This window comes from Hyperolius riggenbachi, chromosome 10 (genome assembly GCF_040937935.1).
Source record: "Hyperolius riggenbachi isolate aHypRig1 chromosome 10, aHypRig1.pri, whole genome shotgun sequence".
NCBI lineage: Eukaryota > Metazoa > Chordata > Amphibia > Anura > Hyperoliidae > Hyperolius > Hyperolius riggenbachi.
In genome coordinates, this window is record NC_090655.1 from 209,978,648 (window position 1) to 210,002,129 (window position 23,482).

Here is a 23,482-nt window from a genome sequence, read left to right on the forward strand (position 1 = left end):
CCGTCGATCGCTTCGTGCGGAAAATTACTGTCGATCGCCCGCGGGTAGGGAGTGCGTCGCTAGCGGCGTTCGAGTGCCCGACGACCGACGCAATAGAGCCCGCATACATTACCTGCTCCGCCGGCGAGACTGCCCCTGGTCACCGCTGCTCCGTCTCCGCTCTGGTCTCCGGGTTTGGCATGCTTCACTTCCTCCTGCCCGGCAGGAAGTTTAAACAGTAGAGGGCGCTCTACTGTTTAAACTTCCTGCCGGGCAGGAAGAAGTGAAGCATGCCGGAGACCAGACCAGACCGGAGCAGCGGTGACCGGGGCAGTCGCGCCGGCGGAGCAGGTAATGTATGCGGGCTCTATTGCGTCGGAGCAGCAGCACCACCACCACAGATTGTGAACGGTTTCAGGCTGAAATCGGTTCACGATCTGTTTGCAGTAAAGGTGGCCATACAATCCCTCTCTGATCAGATTCGATCAGAGAGGGATCTATCTGTTGGTCGAATCTGATGGCAAATCGACCAGTGTATGGCTACCTTTAGAGCTTAATGGCTTTTTTGCACAGAGATGACTGGAGTTTCTTAACTCTTCCTGTACTGGAAACAATTAGAGTGATGTATCTGATCTTAATGTTTTATTTTTTAGCTGTACTACACATACAAATCATAATATCATAATTTTTTTTTTTTTGCTTCAGCGTCTCTTTAAGCTTCTTAAAAGGAACCAGAGATGAACGTTTCACACAAAATAAACATATCAGTTGATAGCTTGTAAAGAACAAATGCTCTACCTGATAATTTCGCCGCACTGGTGTGCCTTTTTTTTAGTGTTTTTTATCCATTATTGCTCCAGGAAATATCCAATATGGCCGCCGGCTCATATTCCTTCTGCTTCCGGGTTATGAGTTGTTCTGGATGTGCTGTCTAGGCTATATAAGACTAGGCTGCTATCTAGGCTAAATGCAGCCTTTCATCTGTGTGCTTTCATTTTGGTATGATATCTGCATGTAGGAAGTGTCTCTCATAGGAATGAAACTGCAGTCATCAGTATCTAGTGCACACAGGGATCATATTGCAGCCACAGAGCTTCTCTCTCAGCAGGAGCAGCCCCTCCCACGTCATCACAGCTCTCAGTATGCAAAGCAGGAAATCTAAGCCAGGAGGGGGAAGGCTTGGGCTTGAAAAGACTCCACAGAAGAGTGACTCAGCTATAATGATTCCAGGTCAAACCTAGACTGAGCCAGTCAGGGATTCTTATCACAGCTGCTAATAGACTAATTAAGCAGATAAGAATGAAACTAAAAGCACGGTAGGTGTTTACTGTCATGTTCCCACTGATAAATGTAATAAAATACATGAGGATACTTCATCTCCGTTTCAAAAAATGTGCTTGTTTATCAATAATTCAATTAGTTGCTTTATTGATCTGTGAAAAGGAAACAGAACAGTAGTAGGAATGTCTTACATGAAGCCAGAGGCAAGCTGTATATGCCAGACACTTGTTGCCACTAACATTGGCCTTTATTACTTTCTTCAGCCCAGCCTGTGTCTGTGTACAGCCGGCCAGCCTGTGTCTGTGTACAGCCGGCCAGCCTGTGTCTGTGTACAGCCGGCCAGCCTGTGTCTGTGTACAGCCGGCCAGCCTGTGTCTGTGTACAGCCGGCCAGCCTGTGTACAGCCGGCCAGCCTGTGTCTGTGTACAGCCGGCCAGCCTATGTCTGTGTACAGCCGCCCAGCCCGTGTACAGCCGCCCAGCCCGTGTCTGTGTAACAGCCGCCCAGCCTGTGTCTGTGTACAGCCGCCCAGCCTGTGTCTGTGTAACAGCCGCCCAGCCTGTGTCTGTGTAACAGCCGCCCAGCCTGTGTCTGTGTAACAGCCGCCCAGCCTGTGTATGTGTACAGCTGCCCAGCCTGTGTATGTGTACAGCCACCCAGCCTATGTATGTGTACAGACCCTGGAAAGACTCACTAGAACGGGCTGATGGTGTTGGCTGGACAAGGATTGTATGTCAAGATGATAATAAGAAAAGCTTCTAAGAGACTGAACATTTTAAAGCAGATCTGAAGCGAATATAAACTAATTAGATAATGAATTGTATGTGTAGTACAGCTAAGAAATACAACATGAGTAGCAAAGAAAAAAGAGTCTCAGTGTTTTTCCAGTACAGGAAGAAGTTATCTATGCAAAGAGCTTAACTGAGCTATTTGACCAGCTTAGGTGACTACAGTCCTGTTTTCTGCAGCACTTAAACAGCCAAGAAAAAGTGAGACAGCTTGGGATAAGGTTTTACTGCAGGAAAGTCCAATGGGTCACTATTTCTGCTTTGTTTTATAGCTTAAAAGACAGTGTGTGGTTTTAAAACTGCAACTATGAGGGCTTGTTTCCACTACATGCGGATTCTGGATGCAGAAAACTGACTCCAAAGAAGGGCTATGGGAAATCTGCATCAGAAAAATCACATTTAGTGGAAACAGGCCTATAGGCATTCATCGTTTTTTGCATCCAGAATCCATGTGTAGTGGAAATAGGCCCTGACAGTATGATGCAGTTATTTAACAAAACAAAAAAAACACCTTTATAAAACTGAAAATAAATGTTCTATTCATTATCCGTACTATGCATACAATTCATTATATCATAAGTTTGTTTTTTACACTTCAGGTTTGCTTTACCTGGGTGACAATGATCAGATATCTATATACAAGTTGACCCTCAACCCAAACCCTACACCTAAACCAAACTATTAAAAACCATTGAGCAAAAGGGTGTGAATTCTAGAGCAGGTATCACACTGAAAGTGGACTTTGACAAAATACTACATTTGATAGGTCCTTCAACTTCCCGATCTATCATGAATTTTCATGTGTCTGTTCAGGAAACCCTTGCTCTTTAAGTTCTTCCCACAATTCTTACAGGTGAATACTGGAGCCGGAGCCTTTGAGTGAGTCTTTAGGTGTAAATTAAGATGGTGTCCCCGAGCAAAGCACTTGCCACATTGTACACAGGAATATGGCTTTTCTCCAGTATGAATCCGCAGATGTTTCTTCAGGTTCACTTTACTGGTGAAACATTTAGAACAGTCCGTGCAGGCAAAGGGTTTTTCACCCGTATGAGATCTCTGATGGTCGAGGAGATGGGCTTTTAAGACAAACCTTTTGTCACATTCACTGCAAGAAAATGGCTTTTCTCCTGTGTGCAAACGCATGTGGCTGTCCAGATTGACCTTGTTGGTGAATCGCCGTTGGCATTGCTGACAGGAAAACGGCTGCTCACCTGTGTGCGTGCGTTGGTGATTAACGAGGTGGGCTTTCCTTGAAAAGGATTTCCCACACTCAGAGCACAAATAGGGCTTCTTCCCAACATGTATGCTCTGGTGTATTCGAAGACGGCTTTTACTAGAGAAACAGCGACCACACTCCGAGCATGGGAATGGACGCTCTCCTGTGTGAGTACGCTGGTGGGCTGCACAGGAGCTTTTGCTGGAAAATAGTTTCCCACACTCTGAACAAGAAAACGGCTTTTCCCCTGTGTGAACTAGCCGATGGGCTTCAGCACAGATCTTGTCGATGAACCTCCTGCCACATTCGTTGCAAGAGAACGGCTTTTCGCCAGTGTGAAGTCTCATGTGTCTCGCCAGGTGGGTGCTGCCAAAAAACCTCCTGCCACACTCTCTGCAGGTATAAGGCCTGTGCCCAGTGTGGATTCTTTGGTGTTTGCTGAGGTAGGATTGGCAAGCAAAAGACTTTTTGCATTCTGAACAGGTAAATTTTTTCTCTCCTGTGTGCATTCTGCTATGGACAGCTAATTTGTACCGATTAGAAAACCCTCTTCCACACTCTGCACACTGATAACTGCTGGGGGCAGAATGTGTTTTATAGTGAGCAATAAATGCAGATTTTCTTTCAAACTCTCTACAACACTTATCACACTTGATAAGTGAAGTTGTTTTGCGTTGATTGATAAGTGAAGTTTTTTTGCGTTGATTGGAATGTGTGTCTTTGTCTTGTTCTGTAGTATTTGCAGTTTGGTCTTTCTTATAGATTTCAACTGCAGTACCGGATGTAGTTTGTTGCATTTGATCAACATATCTGACTGATGCACGGGAAGGGAGCTCACGTTCCGTATAGACGTTATTGCCAATGGAATCTACATCACACTGACGCCATCCCTTTGTGGCTTTCGCTTTACGCTGCACATACTTAGAGCCATTAACTGGCCGTTTATCACCCCCGCCTGCTGGTTTCCTCTTGGAACGGGACTTTGACTTAGCTGAGATTAGAGAAGAATATTTCCTTTCATCTTCACAGACTACTATGCGACCTTTGTCTGAAGAAATTCTATTGTAAGATCCATCTAGAAAGTTAGCAGTAAGCAGATAGTTAGCAGCAGTACTAGTAGTAGCATACTAGTAGTATTGGTCGTTAGTAATATTCTTCATATAAGTATTAATAGCATCAGTATTAGTATTGTAAGATTAGTAATGTTAGCAGTTGTGGTAATATCAGTATTGTAGTAATGTAGCATTAGTAATGGTAGTATTGGGAGCATTAGTAATATTTTAGTATTGGTAGTATGAGCAGTATTAGTGAAATAAGAATTATAAGTATTCCTGTAGTATTTTTACTAGCATTAGTATTATTATTATTAGTAGTATTATTAATAATAATATTGTAGTTTTAGTAGTATTCATTTTAGTAGAATTAGTACTAACATTAGTATTGGTATTATTGTAGTATTACCATTAGAATTTGTAGTATTAGTAGTGTAGTATTAGTTGTATTTATAGTATTGTAATAGTAGTGTTAGTACAAGCAGTATTAGTGTAATGCCTAGTACGCACAATGAGATTTTCAGGCAGATTTCCTGCCAGACTGATTATTTTCAACATGTCCAATCCGATTTCGGTCAATTTTCCAAAGAAGTGAATAGCTGTTCCATTCACTTCTATGGAAAATTTATCCCAAAATCTATCGAAATTAGATCAGACTTGTTGAAAATAATCTGGCAGAAAATCTGCCTGAAAATCTCTTTGTGTGTACTAGGCATAAGTAGTAATAGCATTAGTGGCCTTAAAGAGACACTGAAGCGAGACTAAATCTCGCTTCAGCTCTCATATATAGCAGGGGCACGTGTGCCCCTGCTAAAACGCCGCTATCTCGCGGCTTAACGGGGGTCCCATCACCCCCAACCCACCCCCCGCAAAAGTTGGTCGGAAAATGGTCGCTGGTAATATTCTTCCTGGAGGCAGGGCTAACAGCTGCAGCCCTGCCTCCAGTCGCGTCTATCAGACGCGCATCGCCTCCTCTCCCCCGCCCCTCTCAGTGAAGGAAGACTGAGAGGGGCGGGGGAGAGGCGGAGATACGCGCTGACAGACGCGCGTGGGGCAGGGCTGCGGCGGATAGCCCTGCCCCAACCAGGAAGCGCTCCCCCGCATTACGGAGGGGGTTTGGGGGGACAGGGACCCCCGTTAAGCCGCGGGATAGCGGCGTTTTAGCAGTGCCCACGTGCCCCTGCTATATATGAGGTCTGAAGCGAGATCTATTCTTGCTTCAGACTCTCTTTAAGCACATCAATGTACTGTATCTAATTAGTTCTTATGCAGTGGCGTAGCTACAAACCTCTGGGCCCCGATGCGGAATCTGGATGTGGGCCCCCCCCCCCCACGGCAACAACAGCCCCCCTCCCCCGGCAACACCCGACGCACACACATATCCGAATCCCTATAGCCAGCTATAGGTCCCCCCAGTATAGGTAGCCAGGCATAGGTACGCCAGTATAGTTGCCCCCGGTATAGGTTAGCCAGGTAGGTGCCTCCAGCATAGGTAGCCAGTATAGTTGCCCCCAGTATAGGTTAGATAGGCAGGCGCCGCCAGTACAGGTTAGCTAGGTGGGTGCCTCTAATATAGGTAGCCAGAATAGTTGCCCCCAGCATAGGTTAGATAGGTAGGTGCCCCCAGTATAGGTTAGTTAGGTAGGTGCCTCCAATATAGGTAGCCAGTATAGTTGCCACCTGTATAGGCTAGCTAGGTGCCCCGAATACAGGTTAGACAATTAAGTGCCCCCAGGTTAGATAGGTAGGTGCCCCCCAGTATAGGTTAGATTAGGTAGCTGCCCCCCAGTATAGGTTAGATGAGGTAGGTGCCCCCCAGGATAGGTTAGGTAGCTGCCCCCCAGGATAGATTAGGTAGCTTTCCCCCAGGATAGGTTAGGTAGGTAGCTGGCCCCCCAGGATAGGTTAGGTAGGTAGCTGGCCCCCCCAGGATAGGTTAGGTAGGTAGCTGGCCCCCCAGGGTAGGTTAAGTAGGTAGCTGCCCCCCCAGGATAGGTTAGGTAGCTGCCCCCCAGGATAGGTTAGGTAGCTGCCCCCCCAGGATAGCTTAGGTAGGTAGCTGCCCCCCAGGATAGATTAGGTAGGTAGCTGGCCCCCCAGGATGGGTTAGGTATGTAGCTGGCCCCCCTGGATAGGTTAGGTAGGTAGCTGGCTCCCCAGGATAGGTTAGGTAGGTAGCTGGCCCCCAGGATAGGTTAGAGTAGGTAGCTGCCCCCCCCGGATAGGTTAGAGTAGGTAGCTGCCCCCCAGGATAGGTTAGGTAGGTTGCTGGCCCCCCAGGATAGGTTAGGTAGGTAGCTGGCCCCCCAGGATAGGTTAGGTAGGTAGCTGGCCCCCCAGGATAGGTTAGGTAGGTAGCTGGCCCCCCAGGATAGGTTAGGTAGGTAGCTGGCCCCCCAGGATAGGTTAGGTAGGTAGCTGGCCCCCCAGGATAGGTTAGGTAGGTAGCTGGCCCCCCAGGATAGGTTAGGTAGGTAGCTGGCCCCCCAGGATAGGTTAGGTAGGTAGCTGGCCCCCCAGGATAGGTTAGGTAGGTAGCTGGCCCCCCAGGATAGGTTAGGTAGGTAGCTGGCCCCCCAGGATAGGTTAGGTAGGTAGCTGGCCCCCCAGGATAGGTTAGAGTAGGTAGCTGCCCCCCCGGATAGGCACGGAAGCGCTGTAGGCGGAACTCACCTCCGTCCCTGCGCCGCTGGTCTCCTCCCGCTCTGTATAGATGTTGTTACACACTGCTTCCTGTTTAGCCGGAAGCAGTGTGTAACAGCAGATCTATGCAGAGCGGGAGGAGACCAGCGGCGCTTGGAACGCAGGCAGGTGAGTTCTGCCTACAGCGCTTCCGTGCGCTGCGCACTCTGCATCTGAGGGGGAGGGGGGGGCCCGGGGAGAGGTCGGACTGCCCTCCCCACGGCTGCAGCTCCCCCCTCCCAATAACGCAGGCAGGGATCCCATCTCCGAGTCCAAACGGACATGGGCCCCCCGGGCCCCTCCCCCGCCTCTTCAGGAGCCGGGCCCGGTCGCCGAGGCGACCGTTGCGACCACAGGCCCTACGCCCCTGTTCTTATGAGTAACTGAATAGACTGCAGAAGAGCTTTGCCAAGACAGCTCTACATACAGTGGTTTGCAAAAGTTTTCGGCCCTCTTGAAGTTTTCCACATTTTGTCACATTACTGCCACAAACATTAATCAATTTTATTGGAATTTTATTGGAATTCCACGTGAAAGACCAATACAAAGTGGTGTACACATGAGAAGTGGAACAAAAATCATACATGATTCAGACATTTTTTACAAATAAATAACTGCAAAGTGGGATGTGCGTAATTATTCAGCCCCCTTTGGTCTGAGTGCATTCAGTTGCCCATAGCCCAGTTGCCTGATGAGTGCTAATGACTAAATAGAGTGCACCTGTGTGTAATCCAATGTCAGTGCAAATACAGCTGCTCTGTGACGGCCTCAGAGGTTGTCTAAGAGAATATTGGGAGCAACACCACCATGAAGCTCAGAGAACACACCAGACAGGTCAGGGATAAAGCTATTGAGAAATTGAGAAATTAGGCTTATGCTACAAAAAGATTTCCAAAGCCTTGAACATCCCACGGAGCACTGTTCAAGCGATCATTCAGAAATGAAAGGAGTATGGCACAACTGTAAACTACCTACCAAGACAAGGCTGTCCACCTAAACGCACAGGCCAAGCAAGGAGAGCGCTGATCAGAAATGCAGTCAAGAGGCCCATGGTGACTCTGGACGAGCTGCAGACATCTACAGCTCAGGTGGGAGACTCTGTCCATAGGACAACTATTAGTCATGCACTGTACAAAGTTGGCCTTTATGGAAGAGTAGCAAGAAGAAAGACATTGTTAACAGAAAAGCATAAGAAGTCCCGTTTGCAGTTTGCCACAAGCCATGTGGGAGACACCGCAAACATGTGGAAGAAGGTATCATGGAACAGCCGTGAGAAACGCAGGCGAATCGGGAAGATTCGCACAGTCGATTTTCTGATTGCTTCCTGATTAGACTGAGCAGTCACTGCAGCAGTCAGAATGACATTCCTTCTTTTAAGACAGCTTGTTTTCCTAACACCAAATGGCAGGGCCATTCAGGCACTTTCTCAGAGGAAGTGCCCAGGCACCCAGCTGTGTTCAGGGCCCTCCTAAATTAAGTTTTCACACCTCAGGTTTGACAGAAACTCATCAAGTGGATCCTGCTGTAGCCAAGCTGGCACCTTCCTCAGCAGGAATTGTCACATGAGCTCTGAGCTTGGGAGTTCAAAGGACCAGTAAGCTCTCCAGTTGGCAACTTGAAACTCCTGCTGAACTGTTAGTTATAAGATAAATCATAAACTGCTATATTTGTCATATTTCCTTTGTTGCAAGGATGCCAGGCCCTCCAAACTCACAGAGTGTGTCGGACCTTGCCTGGCGCTGGTACAGAGAAGGTTTCAGAACATTCTGAGTTATGGGCTGTCAGGCAGTTCGAAAGTGACCTGGTGATACCACCGGGGTCCTACCCCTCGTGTTTGGTATCATTGTGCTAAATAAATGCAGACTGACCTGAAAATGCTATTAAATCTGCCCTGACCTGTACGGTTCCATATACGGTTAGATAAGATTTTTGGTTCCCAGTAGAAGGGGGAGGGCTCATCTCATGTTCTAAGGGGGTGTGTGGTTCCCGTCCTCATTCCCTCCTACTGTGTCAGGGGTATAAAAATAGCAAAGGACCCAAAATCAATGTCCTCCACTTTGAAACATCCCGGTTACAGCCTTGCCAGCTTGAGGACATGCTGGTGTCCGGCTTGTTTGGACTTTGACACTGAGTTCTCCACTCTGAAACCAAGGACTTAGCATTTCTTTTCCCAGAAAGGACATATTTCACCTGACCTTAAGTATACGTATTTTCTTCCATTTTTATTTTCATACTGGCTACTAAGGTCTCTATAATTGTTGAATTTAATGATTTTCTGTATAAATTATTTATATTGCATTTATAATAAAGACTTTATAAAAAGTCATTTTATTTGTTCAGCTACACCTGCTATTCAGCCGCACAAACTGAGCTCTAGCTTCTGAAGAGTCGTTACTCTTGTTGATAGCTAGATAAAATAGAGTGTGTTTAACCATTTTATTTTCAGGTATTAGTGTCAGTATAGTTAGGACTCCTACCCTTCTGTAGGAGTGGTGGCAGTTATACCCCGAAATAGTGTCATTTGTATTACCGTAACTCACAAGCTCCCTTCTAGTCGGTCTGCTGCCAAATTCCCAGCGGTTTCTGCGCACCGATTGCGATCACATATTGCATGGTCTGTGTGCTGAAACAGATTGGAAGGCATTGTGCGGTCCGGCCACTAGGGGGCTTGTGACAGAAGGTGCTCTGGTCAGATGAGACCAAAATTGAACTTTTTGGCCAAAATGCAAAACGCTATGTGTGGCGGAAAACTAACACTACACATCACTCTGAACACACCATCCACACAATCAAATATGGTGGTGGCAGCATCATGCTCTGGGGGTGCTTCTCTTCAGCATGGACAGGAAAGCTGGTCAGAGTTGATGGGAAGATGGATGGAACCAAATACAGGGCAATCTTGGAAAAAAAACCTCTTGGAGTCTGCAAAAGACTTGAGACTGGGGCGGAGGTTCACCTTCCAGCAGGACAACTACCCTAAACATAAAGCCAGGGCAACAATGGAATGGTTTATAACAAAACATATCCATGTGCTAGAATGGCCCAGTCAAAGCCCAGATCTAAATCCAATCGAGAATCTGTGGCAAGATCTGAAAACTGCTGTTCACAAATGCTGTCCATCTAATCTGACTGAGCTGGAGCTGTTTTGCAAAGAAGAATGGGCAAGGATTTCAGCCTCTAGATGTGCAAAGCTGGTAGAGACATACCCTAAAAGACTGGCAGCTGTAATTGCAGCAAAATGTGGTTCTACAAAGTATTGACTCAGGGGGCTGAAATATTACGCACACCCCCACTTTTTTTGTTGTTGTTTTTTTGTTTTTAAATGCTTGGAATCATGTATGATTTTCATTCCACTTCTCACGTGTACACCAGTTTGTATTGGTCTTTCACGTGGAATTCCAATAAAAATGGATTCAGGTTTGTGGTAATATGACAAAATGTGGAAAACTTCAAGCGGGCAGAATACTTTTGCAAACCACTGTATAGTAAACATTGAGTATTAACCCTTACAGTGCCCTTCTACAAAAGTGAAACCAAGTAAAACATTTTTTGTTAGGATTTCCAGAACTTGTAATGAACATTTATTTCCCATAAAGGGAAATAAATGTTATTGACCTTTATGGGAAATGTTGACCTTTATGGGAAATAAATGTTCATTACAAGTTATGGAAATCCTAAAAAATTTTTTTTACTTGGTTTCACTATGCTGTATCTAAACTTTTAGAGCAGAGAGGAAGTTCTGAGTTTAGTTCCACTTTAAGACCACGTTACATAGCATTTGTAAATTGACTTTTATTAATTTTATTTGTATTTTAAGAATTATTTTTATTTTAACACTTCAGTCAGCAAAATGAAATCAAACTGCTTAGTTAATACACCTTAGTGAAAAACCATATGCAATTGATCAAATAGCACAGGAAATGATAAAATCGCCACTGCAGATGCTTCGTCAGTTGAGCCCACAGTAAGGCCTGGTGCAAACCAAAAACCGCTAGCAGATCCGCAAAATGCTAGCAGATTTTGAAATGCTTTTTCTTCTTTTTCTGTAGCGTTTCAGCTAGCATTTTGCGGTTTTGTGAAGCGTTTTTGTTGTAGTAGATTTCTGATATTGTTACAGTAAAGCTGTTACTAAACAGCTTCTGTAACAAAAACGCCGGCAAAACCACTCTGAACAGGCCTTTTTCAGAGCGGTTTGCGTTTTTCCTATACTTAACATTGAGACAGAAACGCATCCGAAATCCAAAACATGCCTCACCCCGGGAGGATTCGTTTCTGCAAAACGCCTCCCACTCTGGTGTGCACCACCCCATTGAGATACATTGACCAAGTGGTTCCGCAGCCGCAAGCGGCTGCAGAAACGCTGAAAAAGCCGCTCGGTGTGCACCAGCCCTAAATGATAACGGTTCATGAATCAGCCTGTGAAGGCTCATGCCCTGTCTCATTGAGAGGTAGTTTTAATAGGGCTGGGACGATGAATCCAAAAATCCCTCGAATATTGGGAAATACTCGGGATTCAAATCCTGACGCCATTTACCGCTTGCCGAATCCTGACGCTTCGTCCCTGCGCAGCCGCTGCTCGCCCTCATCATCCTTTATCCCCCCCCCCCCCCCCCCCCGCAGGCCTCCACTCGCTTGCCCCCTGCATGGTTAAAAGTATCCACTTGCCTATCCAGAGTGTAGCGGCAGACCTCACGCTGACTTCCTTGTTCCCCCTAGTGACTGACTTTTACTAATCGCGCCAGCAGTAAAAGCTGGTCCGGCCACTAGGGGGAACAGGGAAGTAAAGGAGAGGCCTGCCGCTCTGTGCTCCACACTGGAGGTGAGCAGGTACTTATTTATGCAGGGGGTGTAAGAAGAGGAGGCTGCAGGGGGGCGGGGAAGCACAGGGCTACCTATACTGAAGGCTCCTATACCCTGTTACCTATACTGAGGGTACATATAACTAGCTACCTATACTGACGCTCCTATACCCCGCTACCTATACTGAAGGCACATATGCCTAGCTACCTATCCTGAAGGCACATATACCATGCTACCTTTACTGAAGGCACATATACCTAGCTACCTATCCTGAAGGCACATATACCTAGCTACCTATACTGAAGGTACATATAGCTAGCTAGCTATACTGAAGGCTCCTATACCTAGCTAGCTATAACTGAAGGCACACATATTTTCTAGCTATACTGAAGGCACCTATACCACAGATCATGCAATTCTTATGTGCATGATTTGTTAGATTAGTGATTCGAAAGGTTGGAGATATTCGAGAACCTTTCTAGATTCAGATTCAAAGAAATTGTGGATTCGTCCCATCCCTAGTTTTTAGCATCTTCAGCATCGTGTCAGCCTCCTCTAACTCTAAACGGGGATGAATTCGTAGAGAATTATGAATTTGCCTTTTAAAACATCCTTACCCGCTATGTAGTCCTCATCGTCCACCATGACTTCCTTGTATAGGTCTCTGTGTCCCTCCACATACTGCCACTCCTCCATGGAGAGATACACGGCGACGTCCTGGCACCTTATAGGAACCTGAAGCACACATAAGGATACAGCCAACATCCAGACCAATCACTTGCATTACAGGATAACATCCCAGAATTCCCAGCACTGCTCACCTCTCCCGTCAGCATCTCAATCATCTTATTGGCGACTTCTAATATCTTCTCGTGGTTTATCATAGCTGCCAAGGAAGCAGACAGAAGCTCTGCAGTGGAGATCTTGTCCTCACTCCATCCTCCAGGGTCAGGGGAATCCTTGCTGGATTTTCCATGCTCAGACTTCTTTACTACAATATAGTCCTGGAGGAGAAATACATCACATTTCCTCCTCAATCATCCATTAAGCAATAGAAGGGGCTTACATGACACCTGTAGTGAGCAGGATATGGAGGCTGTCATATTTATTGCCTTTTAGACAAGACCAGTTGCCTGGCTGTCCTGCTGGTGTCTTTGGCTGCAATAGCGTATAGGTGACCATACATCAGGCGACTCGGCAGCTAATCCACCATCTGATTCAATTATAATCAAACCAGATGAAAAACAAACAATGCCGCCAAATGCATGCAAGATCGACGATGCGACTAATTTCAGGCAGAAATTGGTCACATTAATCGGTCACACATGCTGCGAGACGTCGGGCTGTTGTGGTTGGTCAGGTGACAGCGCCCAGAGCCATATTACCTGGCTCCGGACGCTGTCCTCCATCCACACGCACCCCATGTGGTTGTCGGCTTCCACGTGGGCGCATGTGTGATGTCACACAGGTGCCACATTACTCCAGTAACCACGTGGGGTGTGTATGGATGGAGGAGCCCAGAGCCAGCAGCGGACAAGCCACAGACAGGTAATGGATAGTACACTGGGCACCAGGGGAAGGGGGGACTGCACATTGACCATTAGGGGGGGCAGCATTGGACCAGCGGGTGCATCACCACAAGGCCAATTCCAGATTGATTTTAGCATGAAATGAATTGGGAATCAGCCTGTGATGTATGGGCAGTCAACAGATCTCTCTCCGATCAGATTTGATCAGAGCGAAATCTGTTTCTTATTCGATCTGCCCATACATAGGCCTAAATTCACTAAGCTTTATCAAACACTTTACCGAACGTTTAATAATTTACCTCATGGGCAAAATCTAATTTTGAATTCACTAAGGTGTTACAGATTTATTGAATGTTTTATCGATAAAACACTCGATAAATATATAATGCCTTAGTGAATTAAAAATTAGATTTTACCCATGAGATAAATTATCAAACGTTCGGTAAAGTGTTTGATAAAGCTTAGTGAATTGAGGCCAAAGTCTGACGTATGGGCACCTTATGAATCACACACTTAAAGGGACCATGAACAGTCAATAAAAATGAAATTTGTACTTACCAGGGGCTTCCTCCAGCCCGCCGTAGGCCGTGAGGTCCCCCGGCGACCTCTCCCCGTCCCACTGGCGGCTTAGTTACCAGCGACTTTTGGGCTGAAGGTTGGCAGTACAATTCCTGGATGGGCACGCTATGCGCCATCATGCCGGCCGCTACGCGACACGACAGTCCTGCGCATGTGCGGTTTTCTAACCGGCCAGCCCGAAAGTCACCGGTAACGGAGCCGCCAGCAGGACCAGCAGAGGAGTCAGGAGGATGCCGAGGGACATCGCGGCTTACAGTGGGCTGGAGGAAGCCCCAGGTAAGTACCAATTTGATTTTTATTGACTACTGAGGGTCCCTTTAAAAACAAGCATTCAGATAATCTCATCAGACTTTAGTCAAACATCTGATTTGCATGCTTGTTCAGGGTGAATGGCTAAAATATTAGAAGCAGACGATCAGCAGGAAATAAAGCAGCCTGCGTATCCCTCCTTGTTCAGGTGTCTTTTAAAACGAATAAAAGCTTCCCCAAATCAGAAATCAAATGACAGCCGTATAAACGAGACCTTCACAACCACATCCTTTAGGCCAAGATTTCCATATCAGAAACCTGTAGGTTACACTAATATGCCACACATCGGTTTATACAGACAGCCTTAGCTCCCAACTTTATCTTTTTCGGAGGAGCCTAGAGCCAGCAGCGGACAAACCAATCGGATCGATTTCATGAATCTGATCAGATTAGTTTGGAGATTTTTGTCCATTAGTGGTTCCAAATGATCCTTTCCGATCATTCATACGAAGAATCTTAAGTAAATGATTGTTCGGCTAATTGTATCGTTAGTGGCCTTTAAGACAAGTTTCACACTTAAAATTAGCAGGTGTTGCGAATGCGCGAAATCGTGGTGGCTGCATATCCAAAGTCAGGCAATGCTGAATTGCACTTCTTTCAAAATTCACGTTTCTTTTTGTCAGGGCTCTTGTATACTACATGCGATTACGATTTTACACGGAATTCCGATTTCTGATGTAATTAACCCCCCAGCAGTCTTTCCAGATTTAAGGGTCTAAAAGCGGTGTCATTTCTTTGCAGGCTTCTAGTCCCTAAAAGTGTGCGTGCGTGCGATGAAACTGCAGAGAGCTTGCAGCAGCCCCAGCACTTAGGCTCGGTCCACACTAGGCACAGTTGCAGAATGCAATCAGTTATTCAGTTTTCAAAAACCGGTATGCAAACAGATCCATGCTGCCCTTTTGCAGCATAAGTTTCTGATCCATTTGCATTTTAAAAACCTAGCCCCAGCCCTGGCCGTGGGTGGGGCCGCCATGCTAGAGGGGGTAGCAGCCACAAAGGGGGCCAGCGGGCACAGAGGTGGGTGGCATTGGGGAGGGAAGGTTGGACCCCCCCTCCCTCATCTGGTGCCCCCCTCCAGGTACTTTTGCTAAAATCATCGAGCAGGGAACTCACTCACTTCCTTGAGTTCCACCGCTCGCTGTGTCACTTCCTGCAATACTGCCCTCTGTACTTCAGAAGGCAGCATTGCAGGAAGTGATGCGGTGAGTGGTGGAACAAGGAGGTGAGCGAGTTCCCGCAGGCAATGATAGCTGGAGGGGGAGCGCGGAAGGGGGCACCCAGGTGAGGGGGGTCCAAGTCTCCTCCCGACCGCTGTGCCCGGTGGCCCCCTTCCTGACTCTACCCCCTCCAGCATGGCAATCCGGATCTCCCTCCGTTTTTTGTATGCAAATAGCCTGTGAAGAGGGAGATCTGTTTTGCATTGCCTTACACTATCCCTTAGTGTATCCAGGGTCCGTGAAAACCCTGCAAATCCGTGCAAAAAAAAAAAAAAAAAAAAAAAAAAAGTGAACCAAGCCTGACTCACCTCCATGGGATCCAGCGGTGCAGTTCTCCCTCCGTACTCCGGGTGGCACTATAACCCTGGGTTTTTCTGGGAAGTGAATACCCCCTTAGGACTAAAGAGGACCTAAACTCTTCCACAAGAGAGAAGGAAAACACAGAGAAACCCACCCTGTGTGTACTTAGAGATAACAGCCTGTCTAAAGCCCCACACACACACTCAACAGCAGTCTTTTAGGCTCTCACAACTTTTCTTGAGAAACACCTTAATAAAAAAAAAAAAAAAATCTCTTGCTATTGTTCAAGCAGCTGATAAGAAGTCAATCATATTGATGAATTGACTTATCAGCTGCTTGAACAATAGCGAGAGATTTTTTTTTAGGTGTTTCACAAGAAAAGTTGTAAGAGCCTAACCGCTGTTAAATGTGTGTATGGGGCTTAATACTCCCTTATCTGCTAGTAATGAGCCAGTGTAATTTGAGCTGTCAATTCTGTCTGAACTGTGCTGCAGCATACTGTTCAGACAGACAAGATGTACGCACAGGAATTTAACCATGTATGTGCTCCCAGCAAACCAGGAAGTAAATACACTGCAGCATCTCTGAAGGAGCTCTACAAGCTCAGTGTTCTCCCCAGGCTCTTTTAGCCGAGTGCTCCACCCGGCTAGTTTTGGTGAGCACCCGGCTGCCATTAGCTCACCTCCTATGATGTAAGCATAGCTGCTCACAGAAGCACCCGCCCTGCATTCTCTCATCTCGCCCCACCCGGCTACTTTTTCATGCCACCGGGGTGGAAGAAATTTCTGGGGAGAACACTGAAGCTGTAACAAGGAAAGGGATGCTAATGTTAAAAAATAGGATCCGCTTTCACTTGTTAAAAAGACCTGCTCCGATTTTCCAAAGGAGTGATGATTGCCCATAGCCACCTATGGTGCAATGCATCTGTCTGCAAACGTGACAACCTCATAGAATTGTATGGCCAGCGAGTTGCCATGCAGAATTATTCTGCAACGCATCACATGCAAAAGCTCCAATTCTGAACCAAGAAAATGATCCTGGCTGGGGGAGGTCCTGGCACTCAAAAGCTGTCACAGGTTTTCATCTCATAACTGTATACTTATCTGTACAATATCTCACCTCTCCTGTCAACAAATAGACAATCTCAAAGGCAAGACGGAGCATCCCTGAATTCATTTCATTTTTGTCCTCGTCCATCTTGTAGAGGTCAAGCAGCAGCTCCCGAGATCGGATCCTGGACTGTGAAAGATATGGTGATATGAATTAACATTTTATAGTTAGTTCACAATACTAACCAAACCCACATTAGAAGGTAAATTCTAAAAATCATCATTGATTAGCGGAAACAAGTAAAAATTAGTGGATCCCCAAATCAGGTAAAATACCGTATCTAAAAACAGCTTGGAAAAGGTAGGCAATTGTTGGTCAACATTCAAGACAAACACCAAATGAGGTTTGTCTGTTTAACTCCATTTTCTTTCTTTTAGATTGCACAAAATAAACAGCACATTTTGTGGTGCCTCTCCGATCAGCTAGCAATTGCTATGAGAAAGGGGCGAATAGCTATTACCCTGAATGGGGACTGTTCTTCCCCTGTACTTTTGTGCAGTTTTGAACAGGTGTGTGCGCTATAAGCGTTACAGACAGAAGGAGGACGCCTGGTAAGTATATATAGTTTTATAATTAAAAAAAAATTCCAAGTGTCGGGTAATCGCCGCCATCGCAAACACCGTAGCAGTCGCTGCACACAGTGACAGCACTGCAACGATTCCTAGTGGGTTCCAGGCCTAAAGCTAGGTGTCAGGAATATAGCTGCTAGTTATGAGGCTGATGATGTTAGGAATACAGGAACATATTTCTTTCATTTTCCCATTTTTATATCTGCTATGTTATGTCAAAGGTGTAGATATGCCAGGCTAGATTCATGGACTGTTCATGTGATTGTGTGTGTGGGTCAATAGACCTACATTTGCATCTAAAGAGGACTTCAGTGAATAGAGCTGGGGTAATCAGACAATGGCAGAAGTGAAGTGTTGAAGTCATTGACACTTGAAACATTTACACTTCTGTTGAGGAAGGCTGTTAAAGCATTGTGAAGAACTCTAGACTAGTCAGGAAGAGTCTCTTCACCAAAAGTTGACATGTGTGTTAAACACTATTTCATTGTGAAATTAAATTATTGGTGGAGGTGCAAACTATACCCTGTAAATTACATCTATTGGAAGGGGTTGGAAATCTCTGCAGACTTTAAAAACTGAGACAGGAAAATGCCTTAATCAAGTTTTCACCTGGAGTTGAAAAACCTCACTTCACAATCTTTTGATGTATAGACTTTTACCTGGAAATAGAATTATGTCTGAGATTTAATTAAAAACTAGTTCCTCCCCTCCCCAAGGACGTTGCAGCCTCCAGGCGTATCTCACAGTATAAAACAGCAGCTAGGATAGCCACAACTTGTAGTTCTTGGAGATAGCACACACGGCTAGAACTAACCTGGTTCCTGACCAGAAAGTGCGTACTCCCGCAACCACGCCAGATCGATACGCTGGTACGTTTATTTCCCCGTTTATTTTGGTAAGCAAATCGCTTTGTGTGTATTTTTGTAACTTACCTTTGTAACTTTTTACTTTGTTTTTGTAATCTTTTGTATATATTCTGTTCTGTATTGTTCCACTTTTTTCCCTGGAATATTAAATTATTATTTAATAAGCTTGACTTCTGCTGTACTAAACTAACACTCATAGCTTAGAAGAGATTGAAGTGTGTATAAGTCCGTGCCTGATTCTATGATTAAGCAACACTACCGTATAAGATTGTAATTGCATTGTGTGTCATACGTTGGCCTAAAGCGCGCAGCTGACCCAACGTACGAAAACGCCAGTGCGAGTAGCTCAGCAGCTGAGTGGCTAACAGTATCGTTCGGAACGACTGTTAGTGGTTTTGTCACAGACCGCTAGGCCGGTCTGCGGATGGGGTAAATCGATCAGCGTCAGAAATCCTCTCACACGGTCATTTGTTCATCACGAAGGGTAACCCGCGTTCGCAATTTGATGAACTGACTCGCGAAGGGAGCGTTCTGATACCAACCGAATCACTCCACACACATATACAATTCAAAGATCTGCCACCAAGCGAGTTACACAGCCCGCTACTGTAATTTTACTAGGACTTCGAGAACGCTCTATTAACCCTTAGCAGTATGCAGGAACCTGGGTCAGATCGTTATATCTGGGCCGGGTTCTCGCATACGGGTTATAAATGTATACTTCTATTAAACACAGGGTAGCGAGTTCAGGAGAATAGGTACGATTGTGTATGTTCAGCAACAGGTCATAACCGCTAAACGATTTTTAAACGTTTAATAACACAAATGCATTACATACAGTTATATACACCTATTAACATATAAAACACAGAGCTTAAAAATAAAAGGAATAAAATCAGAAAATTCTTACTTCGTTAGCTGAGCAGTCCATTTGAAAAATGAAGAAAATAGTCCAGTTTAAAGTAGGCATTCAGGTTAAAGTCTTTGTACACAACATGCGCCCGGTTCTCCTTGAGCACATGTCTAGACCTTCCTGGTAGATGGGAATTGAAGAACTGGGAGGAGTTCCTTGCAAACGCTTTTTACTGACCAGAGTTTTGGGGCGGTCACTACCTGGAAAGTAGGTGTGTTTGAGGCAGGGTTACCTCCTGGCAGGCAGGTTGCCACCCACAGACTCAGAGCAAGGAATGTACCCATTTATTAATAATTTGTGTGACTCGGCCCAGGAGTGGCGTATCGCAAATCCGAGACTATATTCGTAAACTGCTCGCGACCCTCTATTAAACGAGGCTATGTATGCCTAGTCTGTCGCATTCGCTCTACGCAGGCCGGATAAAGTGGTTTCTACATGGATCCCTGATAGCTAGAAAATTATACTTCAGGTGAGTGATAGAACTGATTTCTGGGTATCAGGAAATGTGATTTTGGTCTTGCTGTGCCAAACCTATTTTGAATTATTAATAAAGTAAATGTTCCCATTGTGTGAAGCTATGAGCTTGGAGGGAAATTTGAAGTTCAACCAGTTTGAGCTGGTTTTCCTTTTGGGGAAAGATGAGCTATGTAACCAAATGGCTGCTCCCCAGGTGGTCTGGCCACTTGTGAATTCTTTCCTGACCTGAACAGGATGTGGGGGAGGGCTGCCCTCTCTCAGTAAGAGAGAGGGAAATTGACATCTATTGTGCATTTACCCAAGACTGACAGGAACTGTGCACGACCATGCGAAAGTCGATGGCGCTAGCGCACGACTTTTCCGTAATGTTCGTCACAGGTTTTGCTTCACTACAGTGTAAGATTGCAACTGTGTGTGTGTGTGTGGGAGCGTGGCGTTCCCGTATTCGGCCTAAGCGCAAAGCTGACCCGAATATGAAAACGCGGATTGCGCGCTGAGGACTCGACAGCAGAGTGGAAGTGTCTAGCGAACCGCTAGTGGTGGCAGTGAGAGGTGTTCTGAGGGGTCCCAGCCTTGTTTTAGCTCGAATAAGGCTGCTCCCCGCTTGATCTGGTCAAACCCGCAGTCGGGAACCGTATACGCAGGCGTCCCGCGGGCCAGTTCCTGACACTGGGTACACACAAGATAAAAGTCTTTGAAAAATGAAACATCGAAGATAATCTGCAGATACTCTTTGTAAAAAAAAAAAAGGTCAGAAAAGACCTCAAAACCTACAGACTAAAGATATTTGTCTCTCAATTTTATTTATTTATTTATAAAGCGCCAACATATTACGCAGCCCTGCACATTAGTTAAGGTTACAGACAATAGAGGTTACAGACAGAGCTCCAGGCTTCGTAAGCATGGTCGCGAGTGGCGCTCACGGAGTGGAGCTGCAGCGAGGGCACAGGACGGCTGCCAGGGGCCGGAGGAAACACCAGGCAAGTAGTTTTTTTTTTTTTTACACCTTGGATCTTCCCTTTAAAGGGGCCCATACACTGGTCGATTTCAGCCATCGATCAATTCATTCTATTGAATCAATCTGAAAATAATTTCTATCAAATCAGCTGATCGATCGATTTGTGTCCGATTTCGATTGATTTGATCTATCTGACTGGATGGAAAATGTAGGTCGATCTGCTGCTGGCAGCAGATCGATGGCCCATAGAGTTGCATTGGATCTAATGGTCCAATAATGCATTTAGATCGATTTTCAATAGATTTCATTCTGAAATCTATTCCTAGTGTGTGGCACACATCAGATAAATTCCTGTCAGATTTAACTTGACAGGCATCTGATGGTCGAATCTGCTGCAAATCTATAAGTGTATGGCCACTTTAAGGCTGAGTTTCCACTGAGCCGGCATGCATCTACGAGACACAATGACACCGGCACTTGTTATAAGGCGAGAAGACATCTGTCATGCACATCTACAGGGATTTGCATTCGTGATGCGATTTTATGCTGCTGATTTTTTTCTCTGAGTAAATTTATGTGCAGGAAAACAGACGGGAATCGCAGCATTGGAAACTTAATCTTATGCCTGGTACACACAATGCAATTTCCCGCCAGATTGACAGTCGAATCAATTTTCGAAAGGTCCAATCTAAATGCCAATCATTTTGTATAGAAGTGATCAGAAAACAAATCGGACTTGTCGGAAATTATCTATTCGACTTCAGTCTGTTGGGAAATTGCTTTGTGTGTACCGGGCATGACCGACAATGAAACAGCAGGCCATGTTCCCAGTGAGGCATTGCACATCCTGCAGAAGCTTGATTGTAACACAGAAGTCACATTGTGCAATGTGTGACGCCCAGTATATACAATGCATGCTTCCCTGTAACTGTTAGCATGCACGTTATGTGGTAACACACTGCACACATGGCAACAGATACCACCACACTGCTGAAGATGCTCATAGATCTAGCAATGATGGGCAGATTCCACCAAGAGACATTCTTTCTCTAATCAAATTTGAAAAGAGAGCTATCTGTCAGCTGCCCATACACCACAGGCCGATTCCCAATCAATTTCAGCATGAAATCGATCCGGAATCACGGCTGTGTCACCTAATGTAATGTCCCCCTGGTGCCAAAGTGTATACATTCCCTCTCCGCGGCCTCCACTTATCCCCCGCAGGCTTCTGGGATTCCTCTTCCGCATGCAAGCGCCCTACGTGGTTTCATAGTAAGGGCACGCGAGTGACGTCACATGTGCACCCTTAACAGGAAACCACATGGGGCGTGCGTGTATGCGGAAGAGGAATCCCAGAAGCCTGCGGGGGACAAGCAGAGGCCAGACAGGTAATGTACTGTATACTTTACACAGGGGGGGGACATTACATAGCGGCGAATGGTTTAATCGATCATCGGGAAATTGCACACCGTTCCCACCACGCACCTGAACAACCAACTTCGGCCCAACATCTTGCACCATGCGCGATCGACAATGCAACCAATTTCCATTCCAAAATTGGTCATTTTGTCATGCACTTGGTGGCACCGATTTTCATCCAATTCGATTATAATAATCGAAATGGATGGTCGATCGGCCGCCAAGTCGCCTGATGTATGGCCACCTTAAAGAGAACCCGAGGTGGGGTTCTGACAATGATATCTGCACACAGAGGCTGGGTCTGCTTATACTACCCAGCCCTGTTATCTCAATCCCCCCTATGTTCCCCCTGCGCTCTGCTATGTCCCTGAAATCACAGCCGCGCTGTCGACACACAGCGTGTCACAGCGCTGTGTTTACCTATTCAGTGTCACTCTCGCCGCTCCCCCCGCCTCCCGCATAGCTCCGGTCCCTGACCGTGTCTCTTCCCTCCCCGCTGATTGGAGGGAAGGGACGCGGGCGGGGACCGGAGCTATGAAGGAGGTGGGGGGAGCGGCGAGAGTGACACTGAATAGGTAAACACAGCCCGCTGCGTGTCGACAGCGCGGCTGTGATTTATGGGGGCATAGCAGAGCGCAGAGGGAACTTAGGGGGGATTGAGATAGCAACAGAGGCTGGGCAGTATAGGCAGACCCAGCCTCTGTGTGCAGATATCATTGTTAGAACCCCACCCCCGGTTCTCTTTAAAGAGACCTTGAGCAGTGGGTTACATTTAAAATTGGTACTTACCTGGGGCTTCCTCCAACCCACCGTAGGCTGCGAGGTCCCCCAGCATCCTCCTGGCTCCGTTACCGGTGACACTCCCGCTGAGTGTCGGCCCAACGCTTCCTGAACCGTGATTCTCCGCATCATCATGGTGGTCGGCGGGACAGTCCTGCGCATGCACAGTTTTCTAACTATGAATCGCGCATGCGCAGGACTCTCACGCCGGCCGGTGTGATGACGAATAGTGTCACGGTTCAGGAGGCGTTGGGCTGACACTCAGCCGGAGTGTCGCCAGTAGCGGAGCCGCTAGCGGGACCCGGAACGGAGCCAGGAGGACACCGGTGGACCTCACAGCCTATGGTGGGCTGGAGGAAGCCCCAGGTAAGTACCAATTTTAAAATGTAACCCACTGCTCAGGATCCCTTTAACACGCTGATGTGAATGTACCATTACAGTATACGTTGCCAGACACTGAACGCCGCCCAACAGTCAGAGAAGAAGGATTTACAGAAGGGGGCCAGCAAAAGGGATGATCAATGAGATACCAATTTTTCCAATATCATGCAGAATTAGGTAAGTTTGTATGCAAATACCGTACATGCAGTTTGAAAATGGACTAGTCCAGTGATGGCTAACCTTGGCATTCCAGCTGTGGTGGAACTACAAGTCCCAT

The 23,482-nt window shown here is 46.3% G+C and overlaps 1 protein-coding gene across 1 annotated transcript in view; it reads right to left on the reverse strand.

The window, feature by feature from the left end:
- Positions 1–23,482, reverse strand: part of LOC137536781 (zinc finger protein 658B-like) — a 73,086-nt gene that overhangs the window by 43,906 nt on the left and 5,698 nt on the right. Inside the window, exons 2-5 of the mRNA XM_068258984.1 lie at positions 16,852–16,971; positions 12,620–12,802; positions 12,416–12,533; positions 2,825–4,339 (exon numbers count right to left, since the gene is read on the reverse strand). Of these exons, the coding sequence (XP_068115085.1) occupies positions 2,825–4,339; positions 12,416–12,533; positions 12,620–12,802; positions 16,852–16,929 (1,894 nt within the window). The 5' untranslated portion in view covers positions 16,930–16,971. The remainder of the gene's footprint in view (positions 1–2,824; positions 4,340–12,415; positions 12,534–12,619; positions 12,803–16,851; positions 16,972–23,482) is intronic.